The sequence below is a fragment of the Molossus molossus genome, unplaced genomic scaffold (genome assembly GCF_014108415.1).
Source record: "Molossus molossus isolate mMolMol1 unplaced genomic scaffold, mMolMol1.p scaffold_m16_p_10, whole genome shotgun sequence".
NCBI classification, from domain to species: Eukaryota; Metazoa; Chordata; class Mammalia; order Chiroptera; family Molossidae; genus Molossus; species Molossus molossus.
In genome coordinates this window covers 23,651,253-23,673,349 of record NW_023425345.1, presented here as the reverse complement: position 1 = coordinate 23,673,349, position 22,097 = coordinate 23,651,253, and the positions used below count along the sequence as shown (strand labels likewise).

The window sequence follows — 22,097 nt, the reverse complement described above, 5'->3', positions numbered from 1 at the left end:
GCTCCAAGTTATCTGTGTGCAGAATAACAAGGTTTAACTCTATAAGACCTTACACCCCTGCATTTTCAACGTTGGCTTCTGTGCTATCTATTTGCTCATAAATTATTATTCCCAAATCTTTAAATAATTCAATATTATCCATAATGTCGACTTCAAGTTGCCTAATGGAAGACTCTCATGAATAAGGTGGAGGTCATCTCTGTAATTGCCTCATCCTGCACCTGCTCTTGAGGTTGAAAACCACCAGATACTCTGGAACTGGATCCCACTCAAGCAACAAACTCTTCCATTCTCAACAACTTGCCTCTGGACCTTTGGAAAGTTTGTCAGTGATGCTGTGAACTCAGCCATGAAGCGATACTTCTGCATTTGCTTTTGATATTGGTCACTAAGGGTGGTGGACGGAGATCCAAACTCGACCGTAATTATCTGTTTCTGTGGCAACTTGGTTAGGATACTGCTGCTTCTATTGCAGCTGTTGCCTCTGTTCCGGTGACTCTTGAGGTGTTCCAAGTTTCAGATCCTCTGTGTTTCCATAGAACATTGTGAAAGCCCCGGCCAGTTTTGCTCAGAGGTTAGAGTGTCGGCCCACAGACCAGAAAGTCCTGGGTTCAGTTCCCGCTAAGGGCATGTATCTTGGTTGCAGTTTGTCCCCAGCCCCGGTTGGGGTCGTGTGGGTGGCAGCCACTCAATGTGTCTCTCTCACATCCATGTTTCTCTTTCTCCCTCCCTCCTGCTCTATCTGAAGGTGAATGCAAAAATGTCCTTGGGTGAGGATTAAAAAAAAAAAGAAGAACATTGTGTGACCTACTGGATGTTGGATATGCTGGACCTGCTGAGAGGGGTCACCATCAATTCCTGGAGTGTGAGACATGGTTGATTTGCTTATTCACAAATTGCATCAGATGCTGATGGGCTGTGCATTTAACTAGAGCCATCACCTGGACCTCCTTGACTTCTTTCTCCTTCTCCAGACATGGGCCAACTCTATATATTTTTACAAATTCAAATTACTATATAAGGTTTTACTTGATTTCTCATAGAATTTTTTGAGCATTTTCACTAGTTTTTTATGGATTAGACTCTCTCACAGAAACAATAATGACTTGTCGTTGTGGCTGAATGTTTCAACTTTTTCTTCCAAACTGTTAAGTTTCCTGAGAACTCATATATTTTATGCCTTCCTGCTTTCTAAGCCAGGAATTAATCTCAGAAATAAAAATCAATGTGCAAACAATTATATAAATATAGTAAAACCTAATTCAGGTAAAACGGTGTCTGTTAAAGCGGAAAGTTGATTATAAAATAAAGTAGGCTTTCCGAATGCTTATGTTAAAAAATTAGTTTAACAAAATAGTTTACCTGTTTACACTTATGTAGACACTTTTGTGTAATTAAAATTAAGTATGTATGAAAGGTTTAATTTCACAGAAAAGTTTTCTATATGTATTATTATATTTTTAAAATTTATACTGATTAGGTCTAGGGAATACAAGCATTCACCAATCTCTGCAAGTAAACAAATGCACTCAGCTGGGGTGTGGATTAGTGCACCTGGGCACATGTTAAAAGTGCTGCAGAAAGTCACACTACTCAACAACGGAACCAATTATCACACACAATGCGGTGTGATCATGTGCTATTTATTTGCTGAACATTGTTTAAGAGCAGTGACTTTTGGATTCACGTACATAGACTTTTGTTGTAGATATGTAATATTTCTTTATATTGGCAAAATTACTAAATGTCTTTTCCGACATAAGGCCTATACACAAAGATTTGTTAAAAATAACAGTGAAGTAATAACAAATAAACACGTTAATTTAATTATTTAAAAATCACTGTTTAAAGCATTTAAAATTAACAAGGTATTAATTTTCACATGTGACATACAGACCTGAAATTTTGTTCACTATATCAGAAGCCTGTTAAATTGAGGGTTTACTGTAAACTAAGATTTTCTGTTGAATATTAAGAAATATTCAGATTTAGGTATGTATATATTACTCTAAATAAATTATTTATTCACTAAAATATTAACTTATATATTATCATATGAGTGATATATTACTTTTGTATTTCAGACTCTCAGTTAATTCAGGGTTGGACAAGAATTGTACATTTGTGAAGCTTGATAAACACAAGCTCAGTTCTGATGAATCCTGTTTAGAAACAAAAACATATGTCTGATATAAATGACCAAGAGACATATGAAGAAATGCTCAACATCACTAATCATCTGAGAGATGAAAATTAAAACAACGATGAGGTATCACCTCATACCTGTCAGAATGGCCGCCATCAACAAATCATCAAACAAGTGTTGGTGAGAGTGTGGAGAAAAGGGGACTCTAGTACACTTCTGGTGGGAATGCAGACTGGTGCAGCCACTATGGAAAACAGTATGGTGTTACCTCAAAAAATTAAAAATTGAATTCCCAGTGATCCCACTTCTAGGAATATACCCTAAGAAGCCTGAGACACCAATCAGAAAGAATATATGGACCCCTATGTTCATAGCAGCACTATTTACAATTGCTAAAATCTGGAAACAGCCCAAGTGTCCATCAATAGATGAGTGGATAAAAACGCTGTGGTACATATATACAATGGAATACTATGCAGCTGTAAGAAAGAAAGATCTCTTATCCTTTGAGACAACATGGAGGGACCTCGGGAATATTATGCTAAGCAAAATAAGCCAATTAGAGAAAGACAAATACCACATGATCTCACTTATTTATGGACTGTAATGAACTAGGTGGGCTGATGAACGAAATAGACCCAGAGACATAGAAAGGAGTGGTTCAGACTGACAAACCTCACAGTAGGGGGGTGGTGTGGGAGGGATGGATGAGATGAACCAAAGAACTTATATGCATATATGCATAACCAATGGTCATAGACAACAATACTAGGGGGTGGGGGTGGGGGGCAGGATGGGGAGGAGGGGGTTTAGGGGAGAAAAGGAGAAACATCTGTAACAAAAATAAATGAATAAAAATTGGGTGGTGGAGAAAAATAGAAAATAAAATAAACAAAAACATATGTCTGTAAGCACCAGGCACGTTAACTTACATAAATTCGGTATTATGGTACTCTCACCATCTCTCCAGAATATGTTTCTGGTTTCTTCAAAGACACTGTAATTATTTTTGTAGAACTATTTTTTTAAGATATGATTTTGAGACCAATTTTAGGTTTACAACAAGATTAAGAGGACGGTGCTCAGATTTCCCTTAGTCCTCCTGTCCTCACACTAGCACACCTCCCTATTATCAACATCACTCACCAGAGTGGTACATTTGTTACTGAGAATGAATCTACATTGACATGTCAGAATTACTTACAGCCCATAGTTTATCTGACCCTTTACCCTTGGTTTTGTAGAATTATTTTTAAATCTATATTTATATTACTCTTTTAAAATATATATCCAGGTATATATTATACACTTTCAAAGCTTCTGCAATTCATTAAAATAAATCATGCACAAATTATAAACTATAATTCAAAGAACTCTCATTTCTAAGTCTATAATAACATGAATTCACACCTATTTTCAAATTTATTGATTTGACTTAGCCCTTGAATGTTGAAAACCAGGACTGACTATCCCATAGTGGCAAGGTGTATAAGTCAGTTCAGTCAGGAGAGAAACACTAGGGGAAGTGACCATACCTTTGTGGCAGACATGTTCAGGGATTGCTCTAGGGCAGAGAAGTTCTAAGTGGGCCAGCCAGTAGCGGTAAGGGTGGGTCTCAAGCTATGCCTGGGAAATAGGAAGACCTCCCTGCCTAAAAGCCAGAGGTTGGAGGAGGGAGAACTGTGTGACTGCTAGCCACAAATATGTGTTGGAGGGCACACACCACAAGAGTTTCCTGCTTGCATACAGCTGTCAACCACACCACTGCAGCCAAAAAGAAAGAAGAGAAACAAAGAAGAGAAGTCCTTTCACTATGATGCTTTCAACTGTCAAAACACCAAGCGACCTGACTGGGGGAAATGACTCTAGTCCCATTATCTCAGAGAGGACAATAATTTGGAACCTAGAGTAATACATTCTTAATTGGCATTCACGTTTACTATGCAACTACCCCAAGGTTTCTATAGGAGAGCCATTTGAATATGCCCCACTTGCTCAGAGAAAGAAATGAACATGTAAATCTTCAGAATCCATGCAACATTACCCCTGATTAGGCTCATTTTTGGTGGCGAATGGTCGCTTCACTGAGTAATAATGTGTCCTTTGGCATTTTTGTTTTTCTCTACTGAATTTTAGATATTTAGGAAAGTACTTTGTTTTATTAAATTCTCTATCTCCCCCTTTTGACACTCTTAATTACTATGCTTAGAAGCATGCTTTAATGGAAAAAATAAAGAAGAAAATAAAACTAAAAGGATAAAATATCCATGTGAGTCAAATAGTTACTTATGGACAGAATGTGGGATAAACATTAGTCAGTTGGCAATCATTCAGAGATATTTTGAGTATAATTTAATTACAAGTGGGAGAGGTCCTATACTTGCTTCTTATTTGTAAAATGAATTAACAGTTCATATCCATTAATCTCTTTGAATATAGATGTAGTCTTTAAAATTCTGTATATTTATTCCTTAGATTCGCAAATAGAAAATATGTCAATATTAAAAATTAATTTCATATAATATGTATGTTGTAGCTGTATCTAATTGTAGAAGTCTTGTTACAATCAACCCAGATGCATTGACATTTAAAAACAAGCATTTATTTTATTCATTTAGTTCCCATTTACCCATTTGTGGTTTGGTTGGCTTTCAGTTGATGTAGACTGGGCCTGGATGAGCTCAGCACCAGATCAAAGATTCAGTTCAGATCTTTTTTATATATGTTTTTCTCTGAACAGTGGGCTACCTGGTACTTTACCTTCTGATAGCAGTGACTAGCAAGTCTCAGCTGGTCTAGCAGAAATGTGCTTCTTGATGCTTGTGCTCAGAACTCATAAACTGTTACTTTCTGGATCACATTATATTATTGAAACAAGTCACATGGTCAACCTTATTAATTGTCTGCAAAGTATACTCTTCTCATAGTGGTCAGAGGAAAGGAATGTAGATTCATCAAAAAATAATCTAATCTACAATAACAGCCACTGGAACATGTGGAGAAGAGAGTTGTGTACCAGCAGATATGACCACCTGCAGGATTATGGAAATCCCAGAAGCCAGAATATAAAATACATACTTTGTACAGCCACAAGATTCCTCACATAGTTTCAATATTATCAGATATAGCTTATTTATATTGTAACTACATTAATTAACATTATAATAGAAATATCATTTTGTGATAGAAAAACATTTCTCAAATGAAAAGTACCAGCTATCAATATAGAGACAAAAGAAATCATCAAACTTTTGAGGAGAAGTCACCAAATTAAATGATCAGGAGAATAAGCCTGAATAGGAAATTAATTGACCAAAGCCAATACTTCCAAGTAAAAGTAATCAGACTTTCTGAGATGTTCTTTGGAAAATGGTGACTTTTGCGTATGTAGTTAAATCTACATTCATCTCCACAGCTGCTTCTCTGATATAAAATGACTAAGACAAGCAGCATCATAATGACTAAAGAGTGTGTATGAACTGTTCTACCCTTGACAGATATTCACCGTAAATAACAAAAAGAGAAATAAGAAACAAGGAATGGGAGATGGAGAATCTTCTTGAGACCCTCAGGAAGACTGATATTTTGTGATGATTAGGGACAAATGTACATATCGACATTGCTAGTTTTCACACCAACTTCATTTATTTGTCCAAACATTACATTCCCCATCGATCCCAATGGCATGGCAGTTCCCTGTCACAGATGGTACTCCTAATTCCTCTTATGTTGTTCAAAATGTTTTCATGCAACTTTCATTACTTCCTAATATACTAATGTTTCCTGGCTTATACCACAAATACTTCCTCTCTCACAGTTCCGGAGGCTTGAAGTGTGAAATCAAGGTGTCAACAAGCTCTCTTCACTTTGAAGACTCTAGAGGAGTCTCTGTACCCAGCATTTCTCTTCCTTTTGTGTGTGGCCCGAGTCCTTGACATTCTCTAATTTACAAACATTTTACTACAATCTCTGCCTCTAAATCTCATCATTCTCCCTATGTGTCTCTGTCCCTGTGTCCAAATGTCCCTCTTCTTATAGGATTTCATATGTATTAAGATCCATGCCACACCAGAATGACCTCATCTTAGTTTGATTACATTTGCAAAGGCTCTATTGCCAAATAAGGCCACATTCACTGGCTCTAGCAGACGTTAATTTGAAAATTGGAGGGGTGTGGGCATGTGATACTAGGAAATGACTAAAAATAGCACATTAAAGTCCAGATCGTTTGTCCCGGCATGATTTGTCCTGGAAACACTCTTTGGTTTGTTGTTTGTGAAAACTGAATTTCCGTCATGTGAATACGAAAGGTTGGCAGTGTGATGGGAAGGTTCCAGAAGCGAGAGGGAAATGCCCTGGCATAGAATCAGAAGCAACAGTTCACTTAGAATTCATCTCTCCATGACCTTTCAAATCTTTCAACATTCTTAACACTTTAGAATGTGACAATCAAAACCCCAAATAAACTGGTTTCATGGAGACTACCATCATCATTTTTAAATAATTGCCTCCTACGACAGGTACACATGTATCACATTTGCATTGCACTTAAATTCCTTAATTTTGTTGACATTGAGTATTTAATTCTTTTTAAAAATTAAACTTTTTCATTCTTTTTGGGGTCAATAAGATAGAATATATAAAATTTAAATGACCAAATTAATAGAAATGCACCATGAAAGATTAATGGTAATAAAGACCAGTTGACTAGAATTTCTACCATAAAGGAGTTGGAAAACCCACAATATGTAAACATCCACAAGATACCTGATGATGTAGCATTATAGCATCTCATTTCATATAAGTTATCCAGCTGTGTTATGCTTACTACAAAAGACTGTAGTGTGAATTTCCTTAAACTGTGATTTTTTAAAACCTGAGTCAATCTAGATTAGAAATTGTCAAAATTTTAATTTGATTTAGATGCAAATTTTATCTTTAATAAACCTCATTTTCCAAAGAAATAGATTCACTATTTATGTAGTGTACAATGTGCTTGTTCTTTCGCCTGTTTTACATGACCAATTACTCATTTCATAGTGTCTTCATCACATTCAACACTAGTCAATGAAAAGCTTTGTTTAAAAGATACTTTTGTACTAACCCCGTGAGAAGTGGAGAGACCAGACCGACTGGTGATTCTTTGCCTAATCATCCTTCAGAGTTCAAATGGCCATGTTTTCACTATTCTATAACATTTACTGATTCTGACAGTGTAGGGACAGTGAAAAAGCAGAGAGAAAAAATAACTACAAAAAATGATGGCAATGTACAGGATACCTGAGACTAGATAATTTTTTGGGGGGTGAATATTTCCTAAATAATTCATTTTAGACTAACTGAAAAAACTCAACCAGTTGGTTACAAAGTAAAAGCACAAGTCAGATTATTGTTTCTCTCTCAAATGCTGTACTGGAAATAATGTCCTTGGTGCCTTAAACACATCTCTTCATTCTATTAGTCAAAACTAAAAAGATGAAAATTAAGCTTAAAACTTTAAATGACAGCCATTTTTTTCTCCCAAAATAGGAAAAATTCAACTACTCACTTTTCCCCCCAAATGAACAAGCATACCATATTCTTATGAAAAGTTGTTTTTGTTGGCTTTTCTGTTCTTTTGTGTGAATGAAGTGCATGTTTTTAAGACTATACTTTCATCCCATAATTTTATGATTTATACTTCTCAGAATATATAAGGTAATAAGTAACGGCATTGTTCACAGGGCTTTCAAAAGTTGCACTTAGAGAATGGAATAAAACCAAATACAGAATTTCTTAGTTATCTTTTGTAAATGCAATTTTATTTTATTTTTTAATTTTTCTATTACATTTTATTTCTCCTGATATTCATGCGTCATTTAACTTGTGTTTTCTTTTTTTTTTTTTTATCCTCACCCGAGGATATTTTTTCATTTTTTTGTACAGATAGAGTGGGAGGGAGAGAGAGGAAGGGAGAGAGAGAGAGAGAAACATCGACATGAAGGGACACATCGAGTTGAAGGGACACATCGAGTGGCTGCCACCCGCACGACCAACCAGGGCCGGGGACAAACTGCAACCGAAGTACGTGCCCTTAGCGGGAACCGAACCCGGGTCTCTCCGGACCGCAGACCGACGCTCTAACCGCTGAGCCAAACTGGCCAGGGCTTAACTTGTGTTTTCAAAGTCTATTTTTACTGCCCTCCTCAGTTTTGGTCAACTGAAATTTCTAAAAGTTACATTTATTTTCCTTCTACATAGTTAGACTTGAGATCTTGTTATTTACAGCAAATATTTCTATTAAAATACAGACAATGAATTATGATACAAGGATAAATTAATGAGTAATATAATGAGTAGTAATTTAATATTTCAATCTCATACATTATGGTATAGTTCTATGTTGCTTAATGTTTTATCCTTCACAAAGAGATATATTTTTATCAGAGGAAATATAAAATATAATGGAATTAAATGTAGCAATTTTAAGAATTAGGGCGGAGAGATTGAGAAGTTTGGAAATTAATATTTGTGACAGTTATTATAAGTTGAAAATGTAGTAATTCTTTAGAATATTAGTGACAAATATCATTAAGTACCTATTGTTAATGGAATTATGGTTTTAGACTTATTCCACTATAATAAAATAACATAATGAGAGTATAAATAAAATTAGGTAATGACAGTATTTAGCCGCGTTGTCTAAGAATAGAACTAATACATCTAAGATACTCTTAACAAGGCCTAAGTTTTCAGTTAGTGATTTTAAGATGGAAGTTAACAAGATAGATGGTCAATTCTTTTGTCCCAGAAATCTTTTACAATATGAAATAATTTGTCATAGGTACTTAACAACGGACAAACTAAATGATGTACTACAAGCTCAAAGTCTCCTACATTATGAAGGTGTCTGATGAACTTAACCATCTTCAAAATTGCTCAGGTGTAAGAATTTCCTGTTCAAACTTTGTGACATAGTGATGAGAAATCTACTTTTTTTCTACTTTTGTTTCACTCAGTCTTCACAGGGCAATCTATGAAGACCACAAACATTGCTGTTGACAGGAGTAACCTGGTCTCCCACTAAAGGATGCATGACTTCCTGGTTTCTAGAGGTATGTGTCTCTATTCTCCTGTGTCTCTTCTGGAGCAATTCATTTAATGGGAAATTACAAATGTTAGATATGATACTACTGAAGTACAATTAATATATAATCAAATGAAAGAAAATGTTGGTATGCTTATTTGCACAATTTAGGGTAAAAAGAGTAAAATATGAAATATGTTGGCAGATACCTTAAAATAGTCAAATTTTTGCCTGTGCAAAATTACCAGAGCATACACACATGTTTATGAGGGCTTGAAATCTCATAAGCATCAAAACAGGGAACAGTTAACATTGGATTTTGTAATTAATAGATACAATTTTATATGCATATTATTTTATATTTTAAATAATTTAAAAATAGATTCTTAAAAGAATTAATCAATGCATGAAGTGCAAACATTATTCCTCATTCATGCACTTCCATTACATAAAAGCAGTTTGACCTGTAATAAAAATCAGGATTTCGTAGCCTCTGTAAAATGCTTATTTAAACTTAATTATAAACAGTCAAAAGACTTTTTACAAATTGAACATATTGCCAAATGAGATGCCATACTGATAAGAGACTGTCTAATGAACTATGTTACATTGTCTGATATAAATCAGAAATAGTTACATGACAATTGTGTTAAAATAATTAAAGTAAGTGACATATTGAGAGTTTATAAATGTCAGATTGAATGTTAAGTGTTTTCATGCACTGTATCTTAACACATTTTTATTCCCACCTTAGATTGGTAAACTTGGTTGTTAGACACTAAATAGCTTTTAAAGGTAATGCATTATAAATTTCAAAGCTGGAATTTATTGTAGATCTCACTGAGTACAGAGCTCAGTGACTGAATTATTAAACAAATTATCTGATTGATTACATTTGCCTGTACACTAAAGCTACTTTCACTTATTGAGACAGCCATTGGATATTTCTGGAATTTTGTACCAACAATAGATGATCTACATATTTATTTATCCTCTATAGATGATCTACATATTTATTTATCATTTTACAGTTTTATATCAACTATTAAATAAATTGCAAGTTACTTGTATAAAATTAGTATTTTTAAAACTCCTTTAATATTTTATTGCTTTTGTTATTTGTAAGTTTTGGATAACTTTAGTGTGACATGTAACATTTTTCAACATATGAAATATTTCATTAAATTGTAATGATTTCTCAGAACTCCACAATTATTCAAAATAAACTTTTATTTGATAGCACCTCATCTGCCCTTTTAATAAATAAATGTGACTAAATAAAATTAATATATTGAAGGAAATTACTATGTATGCTAACACGACTATTCCCCCAACTTTAGAACACTCAGTCTTTAACCATTAGTGGATTTTAAAATTGTCATAAAAATTGGTGCATCACATTTTTTTCTATACAGCATTTTTTCACAATTATTCGAAGATGTTAAAATGTTTCAGTGGAATCTGACTTTAATAATGATATCGTTGTCTGAGCTTCTTTATATTGTGTCAAACATAGCATATCATTTTAAGAACTATTACTCTATAATAAGACATTTAAATTTCTTTTTTTTTTTTTTTATGAATTTTTATTTATTTTTTTGTTACAGATATTTTACCTTTTTACCCCATTGGCACCCCCCACCCTACCCCCCCTCCACCCTGTCCCCGGCTTTGTTGTCCATGTCCATTGGTCATGCATACATGCTGTGGTTTATCTCTTCCCTCCCCCCTACCCCCCATCCCCTCTTCTGAGGGATGTCAGTCTGTGCCCTACTTCCATGTGTCTGGGTCTACTGTATTCCTCAGACTGTTATGTTCATTATATTCCGTATATAAGTGAGATCATGTGGTATTAAGACATTTAAATTTCTAAGTGAATTAGAACAAGACATCACATTGGTCGGATGCAAAGTGAGTAGTACTGTTACATTTCTCACACTCTACCTACATTGACTATCCTTTCGATCTTGTCATTATTCATATCATTTATTAACTACTAATGTACTGTTATCATAGACATAGTCCTTGACATTACTCAATTGCGGAGATGGATATCCAACAAGAAAATGACTTAGAACTGAGTCTGGCTGGGGATTCGAGGAGACAGGAAGCGAAAGGTAAAGGCATGAAAAGCTCCATTTTACTAACAAAACAGCAAATATCCTATGTGTGAATAAACTGTCAAATGCTTCTCAGGATCTTCAATGGAATGACATGAATAACCACTGCAAAAGTGATACCTTTAATAGACACACAGTAACTCTTCTAGGATTTGCAGTTGGGGTGCAGAGGTGTGGGAAGGAGTGAAGAATTAGCTCACATAGTTTTCATTTGTAAGGGTCAGAGCTTAAAATTGGAATACAGTATTCTAAGATGAAATCTGATGGCTAATTTTATTCAGGCATTGTTGTAAGGTGTAGCCTTTGACCAAAAACTCATGGAGCATTATATTTCCTGAAAATGCAATGGTTGATTCTGAGAGGAAGATTACAGTGATAGATACAGTTTTGGGGTTCAAGTTCATATGTGATTCCTTGGGCCTGTGAATTCTCTTATATGTAAACTGTTTAAACAATGTCTCCATCTCTCCTTTTTCACTCTGTAGATTCACCATCACCTCCAGAGAAGCTTATTGCTGGGACCCTGGGAGTCATCTGCCTTATCTTGATGTACAGTATAGTAAGAGTGATACATTTTATGCCCTGTAAGTTTTTGAAAGATTATAAGGGAAGGTCTCACTGAAATGAAGCTAGGTGCCTCCAAACATTTCACACTATTACAGAATAGACCTCTCATTTTAATGCATGCATTTAGATAAATGTGTCATGTTATTTATTTTGAACTTGTCAGATGCATGAATAACATAATGATTATAGAGATGTATATATTCTGACTTTATAACTCAAGCACACACACTTTCAGAATCCAAAAGATATTTTTTGTTACATTTTAAAAGCATTTATTTATTATTTAAATTTATCTTTATTGTTTAAAGTATTACAAATGTCCTCTTGTATTCCCACCATTGACACCCTCCTTCCTGCTCCCACACCACCCCTGCCTTCCCCACACTACTGTCTGTGTCCTTTGGTTATTATGCATATATGCATATAAGTTCTATGATTTATTTCTTCTTGACACTCTCCCTCCTTCCCTCTGAGGTTCATCAGTCTAACAACCAATTGGTACTTAATCTCTTCACCTTTCCACCCATCCCCCCAACGCTTCCCATCTGGCAATCAACCAAAAGTTCTCTGTATCTATGAGTCTGTTTTTGTTCTGTATGTTCATTTTGTTTGTAGATTCAATTGTTGATAAATATGTATTTATTGCTATTCTATTGTTAATATTTTTGATAGTCTTCAAGAAGACCCTTCATCATTTCATATAATGCTAGTTTGGTGGTGATGAACTCCTTTAGCTTTTTCTTGTCTGGGAACGTCTTGATATGTCCATCGATTCTAAATGATAGCTTTGCAGGATAGAGTAATCTTGGTTGTAGGTCCTTGCTTTTCATCACTTTGAATATTTCTTGCCCCTCCCTTCTGGCCTGCAAAGTTTCTGTTGAGAAATCAGCTGAGTCTTGTGGGAGGTCTGTCAGCTGATTTCTCTTTTCTCTTGCTGCTATTAAGATTCTCTCCTTGTCTTTAACCTTTCGCATTTTAATTATGAAGTGTCTTGGTGTGGGCCTCTTTGGGTTTCTCTTATTTGGGCCTCTCTGCGCTTCCTGGAGTAGTATGTCTGTTTCCTTCCCCAATTAGGGAAGTTTTCTGTCATTTTTTTTTCCAAATAGGTTTTCAATTTTTTTCTCTCTATTCTCCTTCCAGCATTCCCATGATGAGATTGTTGGTATGCTTGAAGTTGTCCCAGAGGCTCTTTACGATATCCTCATTTTTAAAAAATTCTTTTTTTCTTTTTACTGTTCTGATTGGGTGTTCTTACTTCCTTATATTCCAAATTGATGGTTTGCTTCTTGGTCTCAATTACTCTACTACTGATTCTCTGTAAATTATTCCTTATTTCAGTTGGTGCATCCTTGATTTCTGACTGGTCCTTTTATATGCTCTTGAGGTCCTCACTAAGTTCCTTAAGCATCTTTATAACCAGTGTTTTGAACTATGCATCTAGTAGATTGCTTATCTCCATTTCATTTAATTCTTTTTTGGAGTATTGTTCTGTTCTTTCATTTGGGATATGTTTCTTTGTCTCCTCATTTAGGCTGCTTCTCTGTGTTTGTTTCTATGTATTAGGTAGAGTTGCTATGTCTCCTAGCCTTGGTAGGGTGGTCTGATTTAGTTGGTGTCCTGTAGGGTCTAGTGGCACAGCCTCTTGATCACCCCAGCTGGGCCCTTGAGGTATATCCCTAGTGTGGAATATACTCCTGTCTGTTGTAATTGAGTCTTGATTGCTGTTGGCATGTGAATTAGAGGGATTTATCAGGCTAATCAGCTGCAATGACTGGCTGTGCCCACTGACCACTGGCTTCTGACAACCTTGGAGAATCAGCTGCGTAGGGGCCCCACCAAAAAGAGCAAGACTTACTTCAGTGAGGTTCTGGTACCCACTGAGTCCACTCAGTGAGTGTGTAACTTGTGAAGGTGATTGAGTGGTGGTGCTTCAATGTGGTCTGAAGCTGTCCACTGGGTGTGCTGGCTCTGGGGCAAGGTCAGTCGCTGCCTGTGTTTTACACAGGGCCACCAGGCATAAGCTACAAAATAATCTACAGATGGCTGCTTATTGTGCTGGGCTTGAAGGTGCCCAGGCAAGGCCAAGCTGTGAACCAGCATCAGCTGCAGCTAGTGCCAGACCTGGGGACATTAGTTAGAGGTATGGCTATTATGAATAAGGCTGTTATGAACATTCTTGTACAAATCTTTGTCAACATATAGGTTTTCAAATACCTTGGAGTGGAATAAGTGGATCGTGTGATAAATCTGTTTTACCTTTTGAGGAACTGCCACACTGTTTTCTAAAGGGGTTAAAGTATATGTCACATTCCTTTAAGTGGTGTATGAGTCGTTTGTTGTGAGGTGGGTCTGTTGTAGACAGCATATATATGGGTCATGTTTTCTTATACAATCAGCTTCCCTATGTCTTTTGATTGTAGCATTTAAGCCATTTACATTTAAAGTTAGTACTGATAGGTACTTATTTGTTGCCGTTTCTGTTCTTTATGCCTGTGTTGGCTTTTAGCCTTTCTCTATTTCTTCTTCTTACAACTAGGCCCTTTAGCATTTCTTGCAGCGTTGGATTGGTAGTAGTAAATTTCTTTAGACTTTTTTGTCTGCGGAGATCTTTATTTCACCTTCAGTTTTAAATGATAGCCTTGCTGGATAGAGTAGGTTGGATTCAGACCCTTGCTTGTCATTACTTGTATACTTCATGCCACCCCTTCTGATCTGCAGTGTTTCTATTGAGAAATCAGCTACAATCTAATGGGAGCTCCCTTGTACGTAGTTTTCTGACTCTCTCTTGCTGCCTTTAAGATTTTTTCTTTGTCTTTAACATTTGCCATTTTAATTATGATGTGTTTAGTTGTGGGTCTTTTTGGGTTCATCTTGATTGGGACTTTCTGTGTTTCCTGGACTTGTGTGACTTTTCCTTCACCAGGTTAGGGAAAGTTTCTGTCATTATTTCTTCAAACAAGTTCTCTATTTCTTTCTCTGATTCTTCTCCTTCTGGTACCCTTATGATACAAATGGTGTTACAATTTGTATTGTCCCAAAGCTCCCTTAAATTCTCCTGCTTTTTAATTTTGTTTTCCATTTGTTGCTCTCAGTGTTTTTTTCTGCCTTGTCTTCTAACTCACTAATTTGGTCTTCAGCTTCTTCTAATATACTATAGAATCCTTCCAAGGTATTTTTTATATCAGCTATGCTATTCTTCATTTCCACTTGATTTTTATTTATAGCTTCTACCTTTTTTTTTTTTTAATGCTGGTTTAGTTCTTACTAAGTTGAGCATCCTTAAAACCATTGCTTTAAATTCTTTATCTGACAAACTGCTTGCCTCTATTTTATGTAGTTCCTTTTCCGGTGATTCCTCCTTTTCTTTCATTTGGGGGTTGTTTCTTTGTCTCACATTTTAGCAGTCTATTAGTTCAGGTGAGGCACATTGGGCCACGTAGGCAAGTCCATGTGTATTAGATAAGACTGCTATGCCTCCCAGTTTGGGTGTGGTGGCCTTCTTGTGGGATGCAGGAAGTAAGTTCCCTGAGCTTCTGAGCTGGGTGCTCTAGGAATGACCCTTGTGTAGATTATGTGGGCTCTCTTGTTGAATTTGGGTCTTGATTGCTGTTGTCCATTTGTTGGCGGGCTCAGTCCTCGGTGTTGTTAACTATGAGTCTCAACCCCCACCCTGTTGACCCTGTGTGCCAACTGCTGTGTTGGAACTGATAGAACAAACCAAAGCAAAACCAGACCAAACAACCCCCCCCCAACACACACACCAAATATCAGCATCAACAATAATAAAAGCAACCACCTCAACAAAAATATTAAAAGACACACTGACAAACAAAATACACACACACACACACAGAAGTAAAAATACTAGAAGGTGTGAGACCAAACGAATTAGAAGAGGGAGAGAATATATATACTCCCTTGGGTGTGGGTCCTTGTCCTCTTGGGCAGTTCTCTGCCGCAGGCCAATGTGAATCAACGTCCCTGCCTGGCCCTTGGCCTCCTGGCTGAAGCCCTGCAGAGTGGGGTCCCAGTACTCCTATGGGCAGGGCTTTTCTTGCCCAGAGGCTGGGTTGCCTTCAGGGCTCTCCAGTCCTGGGCTGTATTCTGGGCTGCTTTCCCTTCCTCATGGCACTGGGCTCTGCTGGGTATCAGGTCTGGTCGGGGTGATTTAAACAGGTTTGTGTGGGGGTTGTGTTTGTAGGAGAGGCAGGCAGTCTCTTTCTCTCCTTCCAATGCCTCAGCTCTGCCTGGGTTGTTGGCACCCTCTGGTCACCACCCAAACCAGGAGAGAATAGGAAAAAAAAAGGTGAAACAAAACAAAACAAAACAAAATACGCCCTGCTTGGCTCTTTAATTTTTTAGCATGGCTAGCTCTCACAAGCAGGCTTCTGCCCAGGCTCCCGTCTGGCCAGACATCCAAATCCCCAGCACCGTTAGGCCCTGCTTCTGTGATGCCAATTTCCAGCCCAAGACTGTCCATGTGTGGGGGTAGGGGCACCTCCTCTTCGCTCTAGGTGGGGAGGAATGTGCCTCTTTCCCCGGGCACTCTGGCTGGTCCCCATCAAAGTTCTTTCAGGGAATAACCGGTCCTAAGTTTTGCTGCTGTATGATTCGCCCAGACCCCTTCTCAGGTGTGCTGTTCTGCTTTGTGTGCTCTCTGGCTCCCACAATCAGGGTAGCTTTCCAGACTGGTGGTGCAGCCAAGCGCTGGCTTTTAGCCTGAGCTAGCGCTGAGTCCCCCTGGTGGGCTGAATCACCTCTGATTCCGGCTGTCTGATGGTACACCGGCTCCCAGTCCCTTCTCTGTTGCTCTCCTCTGGGGACCTCTGTGTGGGGCTGAGTGCCCTGCTCCCAGGGGGCAGGAGCTGCTCTGCAGCACCTGCTCGGCAGCACCTGCTCGGCAGCACCTGCTCGGCAGCACCTGCTCGCCACCTTCGCAATCACACTGTGCAGCTGCCAGAGTTCGCTCACCCACTTCATGTCTTCTCCTGTCCCTTCTCCATTCTCCTTGCTTGCAGCATTTCCCATCAGCTATTTTCAGGTGGTTTTTTAAGTTGAATGTTTTGCAGTTTAGCCTCAGGTCTGGGCCTGTGCTTGGAGCAAGTGGACAGAGAGTCCTTAGGATTCAGCCATCTTGCTGTGTCCCCACAAATGAACTCTTGTTATTGGTTAAACTTATACTGAAGAGATGGTGAAGTTTTGTCCTTTAGGCTTTTAAAATATTTTTCCCCTAAATTTTATTACTTTATTAATTTTCATGGTAAAATCAATTTTATTACAGATAATTCTCATCATAGACAACCCAACAACAAGCTTCAAACTAAAAATCAAAAGCCATTATTATTTACTTGTATTAATTAACTTTTTAAGAATTACCTTAATTTTTTTAGGTACTGTAATACTGGAGAAAAACGATTCATCCCCAGAAACAAGGATCCTGAAAGGTACTTAATAATTTTCAACGTTCTAATATTAGCAAAGTTTATATTTTGTCTCTATCATAGACTAGGCAAAAATGATCATAGACTTTTTGAGGTGAGAAAACAAATTATAACATGAGCAATAAATGTTTATAAATAATGATTACAGAGGAATTTCTTCCTATGCAGCAATATGAAAAAGTATTTTAAATCAATGTGCCCAGACTGGCTGGTGTGGCTCAGTGGTTGTGTGGTGACCCATACACCAAGAGGTCACGGGTTTGATTTCTAGTCAGGGCACATGCCCAGGTTGTGGGTCAAATCCCCAGTGGGGGCATGCAGGAGGCAGTCAGTCGATGTTCTTTCTCACTGATGTTTCAATCTCTCTCTCCCTCTTCCTACCTCTCTCTTTAAATTCAATAAAGAAAATAAATAAATAAAATCACTATGCCCATTGTTGCCAATTGGCTCAAAATTCCTACCACTCTATTATGATAAGACAAAAATCACATTGCTAGTCTAACAAAGGTGGTTTCATTCATTGACTTCCAGGATATTAGAGAGTGAATATTTTTGTTTGTGTGGGTATTTGTGTGTGTGTGTTTTCCTATAGCATTTTTATTTATATTTCAAAAGAGAATAGAAATTCATAGATTGCTTATAAGCCTTGTTTAAACTAAATACATGTGGAGCCACTGGGTGGCTGTCTTTTTATCATTTTTATTGCAACCTACCTACAAAACAGATCTGATCACCAGTGCTTGCTGCTAGGAAGTAGAATTTTGCGAAATAATAACATTCATATGGATAAAGGCTATAAAGTGTAAAGAAAACACTAACTATGTATGGAGCTAATGAACAAGTTTTCTGTCTTAATCATAATTTTAATGGTATTAAATAGAAAATCTTGCATTTCATTTAACCAGATAGTCAACATGTTTTAAAATTTTAATCTTTCTAAGTACTTTAATTCCTCTAAATAATATTATCTGGGTACTCAACCAACAACTTACATAGTAGGTATTCAATAAATATTTATTTTATTTTATTTTTTTACAGAGTGGGAGAGAGGGAGAATGAGGAAGAGAGAGAGAAACATCAACGTGAGAGGGACACATAGACTGGTTGCCTCCAGCAAGTCCCTGATTAGGGCTGGGGACAAACTGCAACCGAGGTATGTGCCCCTAATCAGAATCAAACCCATGACTCATTGGTCTGAGGGTCGATGCTCTAACCACTGAGAAAAATTGGCCAGGGCTCAATAAATATTTATTAAAGAAAGGACTTGCCTGGCCAGTGTGGTTCAGTGGATTGAGTGTTGTCCCATGGACTGAGAGGTCCCAGTTTGATTCCGGGTCAGGGCACATGCCAGGGTTGTGGGCTCGATCCCCAGTAGGGGGCATGCAGGAGGCAACTGATAGATTTTTAATATGTTTTTAGTTTTTTAGAGAGAGAGGATGGCAGAGATAGAAACATTGATGTGAGAGAGAAACATGGATCAGCTGCCTCCTGCACACCCCCTACTGGGGATAGAGCCTAAAACCCCAGGAATGTGCCGGGAATCCAACCAGGACCTCTCAGTCCATAGGAGGATGCTCAATCTACTGAGCCATACCGGCTAGGCAAAGCATATTTATAAAAGAAAGAAAGGGAGGACTTAATGGATCTGATAAGGCTAAGTTATTTATTTACTTATTTACTTTTAAAAATCTTTATTGTTGAGAGTATTACAGATGTCTCCACTTGTTCCCCCAATTGTGCCCCTCCTCCAGGTTCCCACCCCACCTGAGGCCTTCACCACCCTATTGTATGTGTCCATGGGTAATGCATATATGCATATACATCCTTTGGTTAATCTCGTCCCACTCCCCTCCCCCTTTCCATCTGGGATTCATCAGTCAGTTGCATGTTTTCATGCCTCTGGTTCTATTTTATTCATCAGTTTATTTTGTTCATTAGATTCCACATATGTGTTTTCTTTATATGAGCACATGAATTAGGCAGTGAGAAGTGACCCTTCTTTCTGAGTGTATGAGTGTTTTTTGTTTTACATGTATCAGCCTGTGCAAATGCATAGATATTATGCACATATATGTATGTACCTATGCATATATGTAGGTTACTTTCTTTAATTCAAACTGTGTTCAGTTAAAAATTATAATTTCTTTTTAGCATATCATTGTGGTCATTGTCCACCGAAGTGGTTTACATATTCCAATAATTGCTATTATATTAGTACTGAAAATAAAACATGGAATGAGAGTTTGTTGGCCTGTGCTTCTAAGGACTCTAAGCTGCTTTACATAGATAATGAAGAAGAAATGGTAAGATTTTAAGTGTTTCAAAGGTTTTTTTAAAAGGTTATTTTAATCAATATTATATTAATAAGTTGACATGGATTCTTGTACATATTTTTAGTTGTCTAGTTATTTAGTTTTGAAGTATAGTAATATTCTATTTCTTATTTATATTTTGTTTATATTTTATCACATATATACACATTTGTTAATTTCCAATCTTGTTTTTCCAAACTATGTTTCTATAAATGCTATTTTTTTCCAAAATAAACTTTACTATTTAACTTTACCATATGTCTAGGACACTAAAGATACATGATTGTACAGACCAACTACAAAGTGAATAAAACCATGTAATTATAAATCATATTACAAAATAGAAATTTCCAGCCCCCAGCAATCCTGCTCATGTGTTCTCTCATCACATATTTTTTCTCTTTAACCACTCCCCTAATTTTTAATTATGATGAAATGTGTACTTGTTTATAAACTTCATATAAATGGAATCATACAGTATGCTTTTTTCTTCTTGTCTTTTTCACTTCTATGTGATATTTTTGTAGTTATCTTGCAGCATTTATCTGCAATTTGTTAATTTCACGCTTGAGTTATGTGAATGTAACATTTTAAAGTTGATTCTATGTGATGTCTTTCATTGAGGATGTGAGTTTCATGCCCTCAAGGACAAAGAGCCATGCTGGGTCTAATGCTTTCAATCATAGGAGCCCCTTTGCTGGTCCCACCTCCAACCCCCATACGCTGGTTTTTCTTCCGGGAACTTCCTCTGATTGCTTTTCTTGGCAAGTGTCCTCATGGATCACCCTGTAGGCTAGTGTTGCTGGACAGAATTTCCTCTCCAAAACATGGGAAGGATGACTTCCTTGAGCCACCTCCTATTGCTAGGTTGGACATTGGAAACAGCAGGCTTAGATTACTTTCTTTTGTTGGGTAAAGATATGAGGTACCCTGTCACTCTGTTATTCCCTAATTCTGGGATACCAAACCATTTTCCCTTTCTCTCTCCACCATTCAGAGCTCTCCTTTACTTATATCTTTCAACAGTTCCAGAATGTATAGTTGTAATTAGCAGGGAGTAGCAGAGAAATGAGCCTCTGACACCTGGACCATTGGATTCCACCAACACAGAAACAGATAAATTCAGGTCTGGTGAAAGAATGGTATAGGGTACAGAATACCAAACATTTGGCTTTCATGTCACTTATTTACTTAATGACAATTCTTTAATTTTTTTCTAAAACCTAAAGTCGGAGCAATATAGTAGAAAACTACACTGATTTAGTTACAGTATCAAATACTTTAAGTATTTGGAAACTTATTTAAGCCTTGTTATGTTAGTTTTGTCAACATTAGTAACTACTAGCTTATATATATCAGGATTTTCCTTGTTAATGTAAGTCTCAATGTTTAAGAGTTACTTTTAAATCAAAAGTACAAACATTGCTGAAAATTTTTGGCAATGTTAAAAGTGGTTTATAACTTTATGTGTAATGTTAGATTAGGATCCAATATTTTTATTTTGTCCTGAAAATTAAGGATCCCATGAAATAATACACTACTTGTATTTTTAAAAATAATATAAACTTTCATAATGATTATTTAAATAAAAATTCTTTATTTGGGGGTAGAAATTTCTGAAGTCCATATCACTTCCATCATGGATTGGAGTTTTCCGTAGCAGCAATGATCATCCATGGATGTCGATAAATGGTTCAACTTTCAAACTAAAGTAAGTCATTTTTAAATGCTATATAAAAATTATAAAAAGGAAAAATTCAGAAGACTAGTAGTAATACATTTGTTTATGTTGAATTATAAACATGAAGAATGATGTTCAAAGTTAATGAAATGATATAAATATTAAAGAATTATCCTGGCCAGTTTGGCTTAGCTATTAGAGTGTCAGCCTGCAGACGGAAAGGTCTCAGATTCAATTCCTGGTCAAAGGCATGTATCTGGGTTGCAGGTTCAATCTAGCCCCAGTTGGGGTTGTTCAGAAGGCAACCAGTTGATGTGTCTCTCTCACATCTCTCTCTCTCTCCCTCTCTCTCTCTCTCATTCTCTCTCTCTCTCTCCCCCCTCTCTCTCTCCCTCCCTCCCTCCTTTCCATTATATCTAAAAGTCAGTGGAAAAATATTCTTGGGTGAGGGTTAACAACAATAACAACAACAAATTAAAGAATGACTACCTAGTTTTTCTAATAATCAACTCTTACTAATATTATATGAAAAATATCATTACCCATTTTCAAAATATTCTCCTATTACATTTTCATGGAAAATGTTATTTACTGTTTTATGGATTGGGCCCATACACTATAACAACAAAATTATGCTTTGTCTCCATTACAGGATACGAGAGTTATCATTTGTTAAAGGTGGCTGTGCTTTGCTAACCCCATATGGCCTCTCATCAAGCAATTGTGGATCTGCAAAAATATATACCTGCAAGTATACGCTTTAG

The 22,097-nt window shown here is 36.8% G+C and overlaps 1 protein-coding gene and 1 pseudogene across 1 annotated transcript in view; one reads left to right on the top strand and one right to left on the bottom strand.

The window, feature by feature from the left end:
* The window catches only part of LOC118624200 (NKG2-A/NKG2-B type II integral membrane protein-like), a 25,864-nt gene extending 3,767 nt beyond the window's left edge, over nt 1–22,097 (top strand). The window contains exons 2-8 of the mRNA XM_036252263.1: nt 9,145–9,240; nt 11,229–11,329; nt 11,818–11,916; nt 17,290–17,343; nt 19,492–19,643; nt 21,263–21,363; nt 21,986–22,097. Of these exons, the coding sequence (XP_036108156.1) occupies nt 11,260–11,329; nt 11,818–11,916; nt 17,290–17,343; nt 19,492–19,643; nt 21,263–21,363; nt 21,986–22,097 (588 nt within the window). The 5' untranslated portion in view covers nt 9,145–9,240; nt 11,229–11,259. The remainder of the gene's footprint in view (nt 1–9,144; nt 9,241–11,228; nt 11,330–11,817; nt 11,917–17,289; nt 17,344–19,491; nt 19,644–21,262; nt 21,364–21,985) is intronic.
* Nucleotides 50–874, bottom strand: LOC118623330 (annotated as a pseudogene).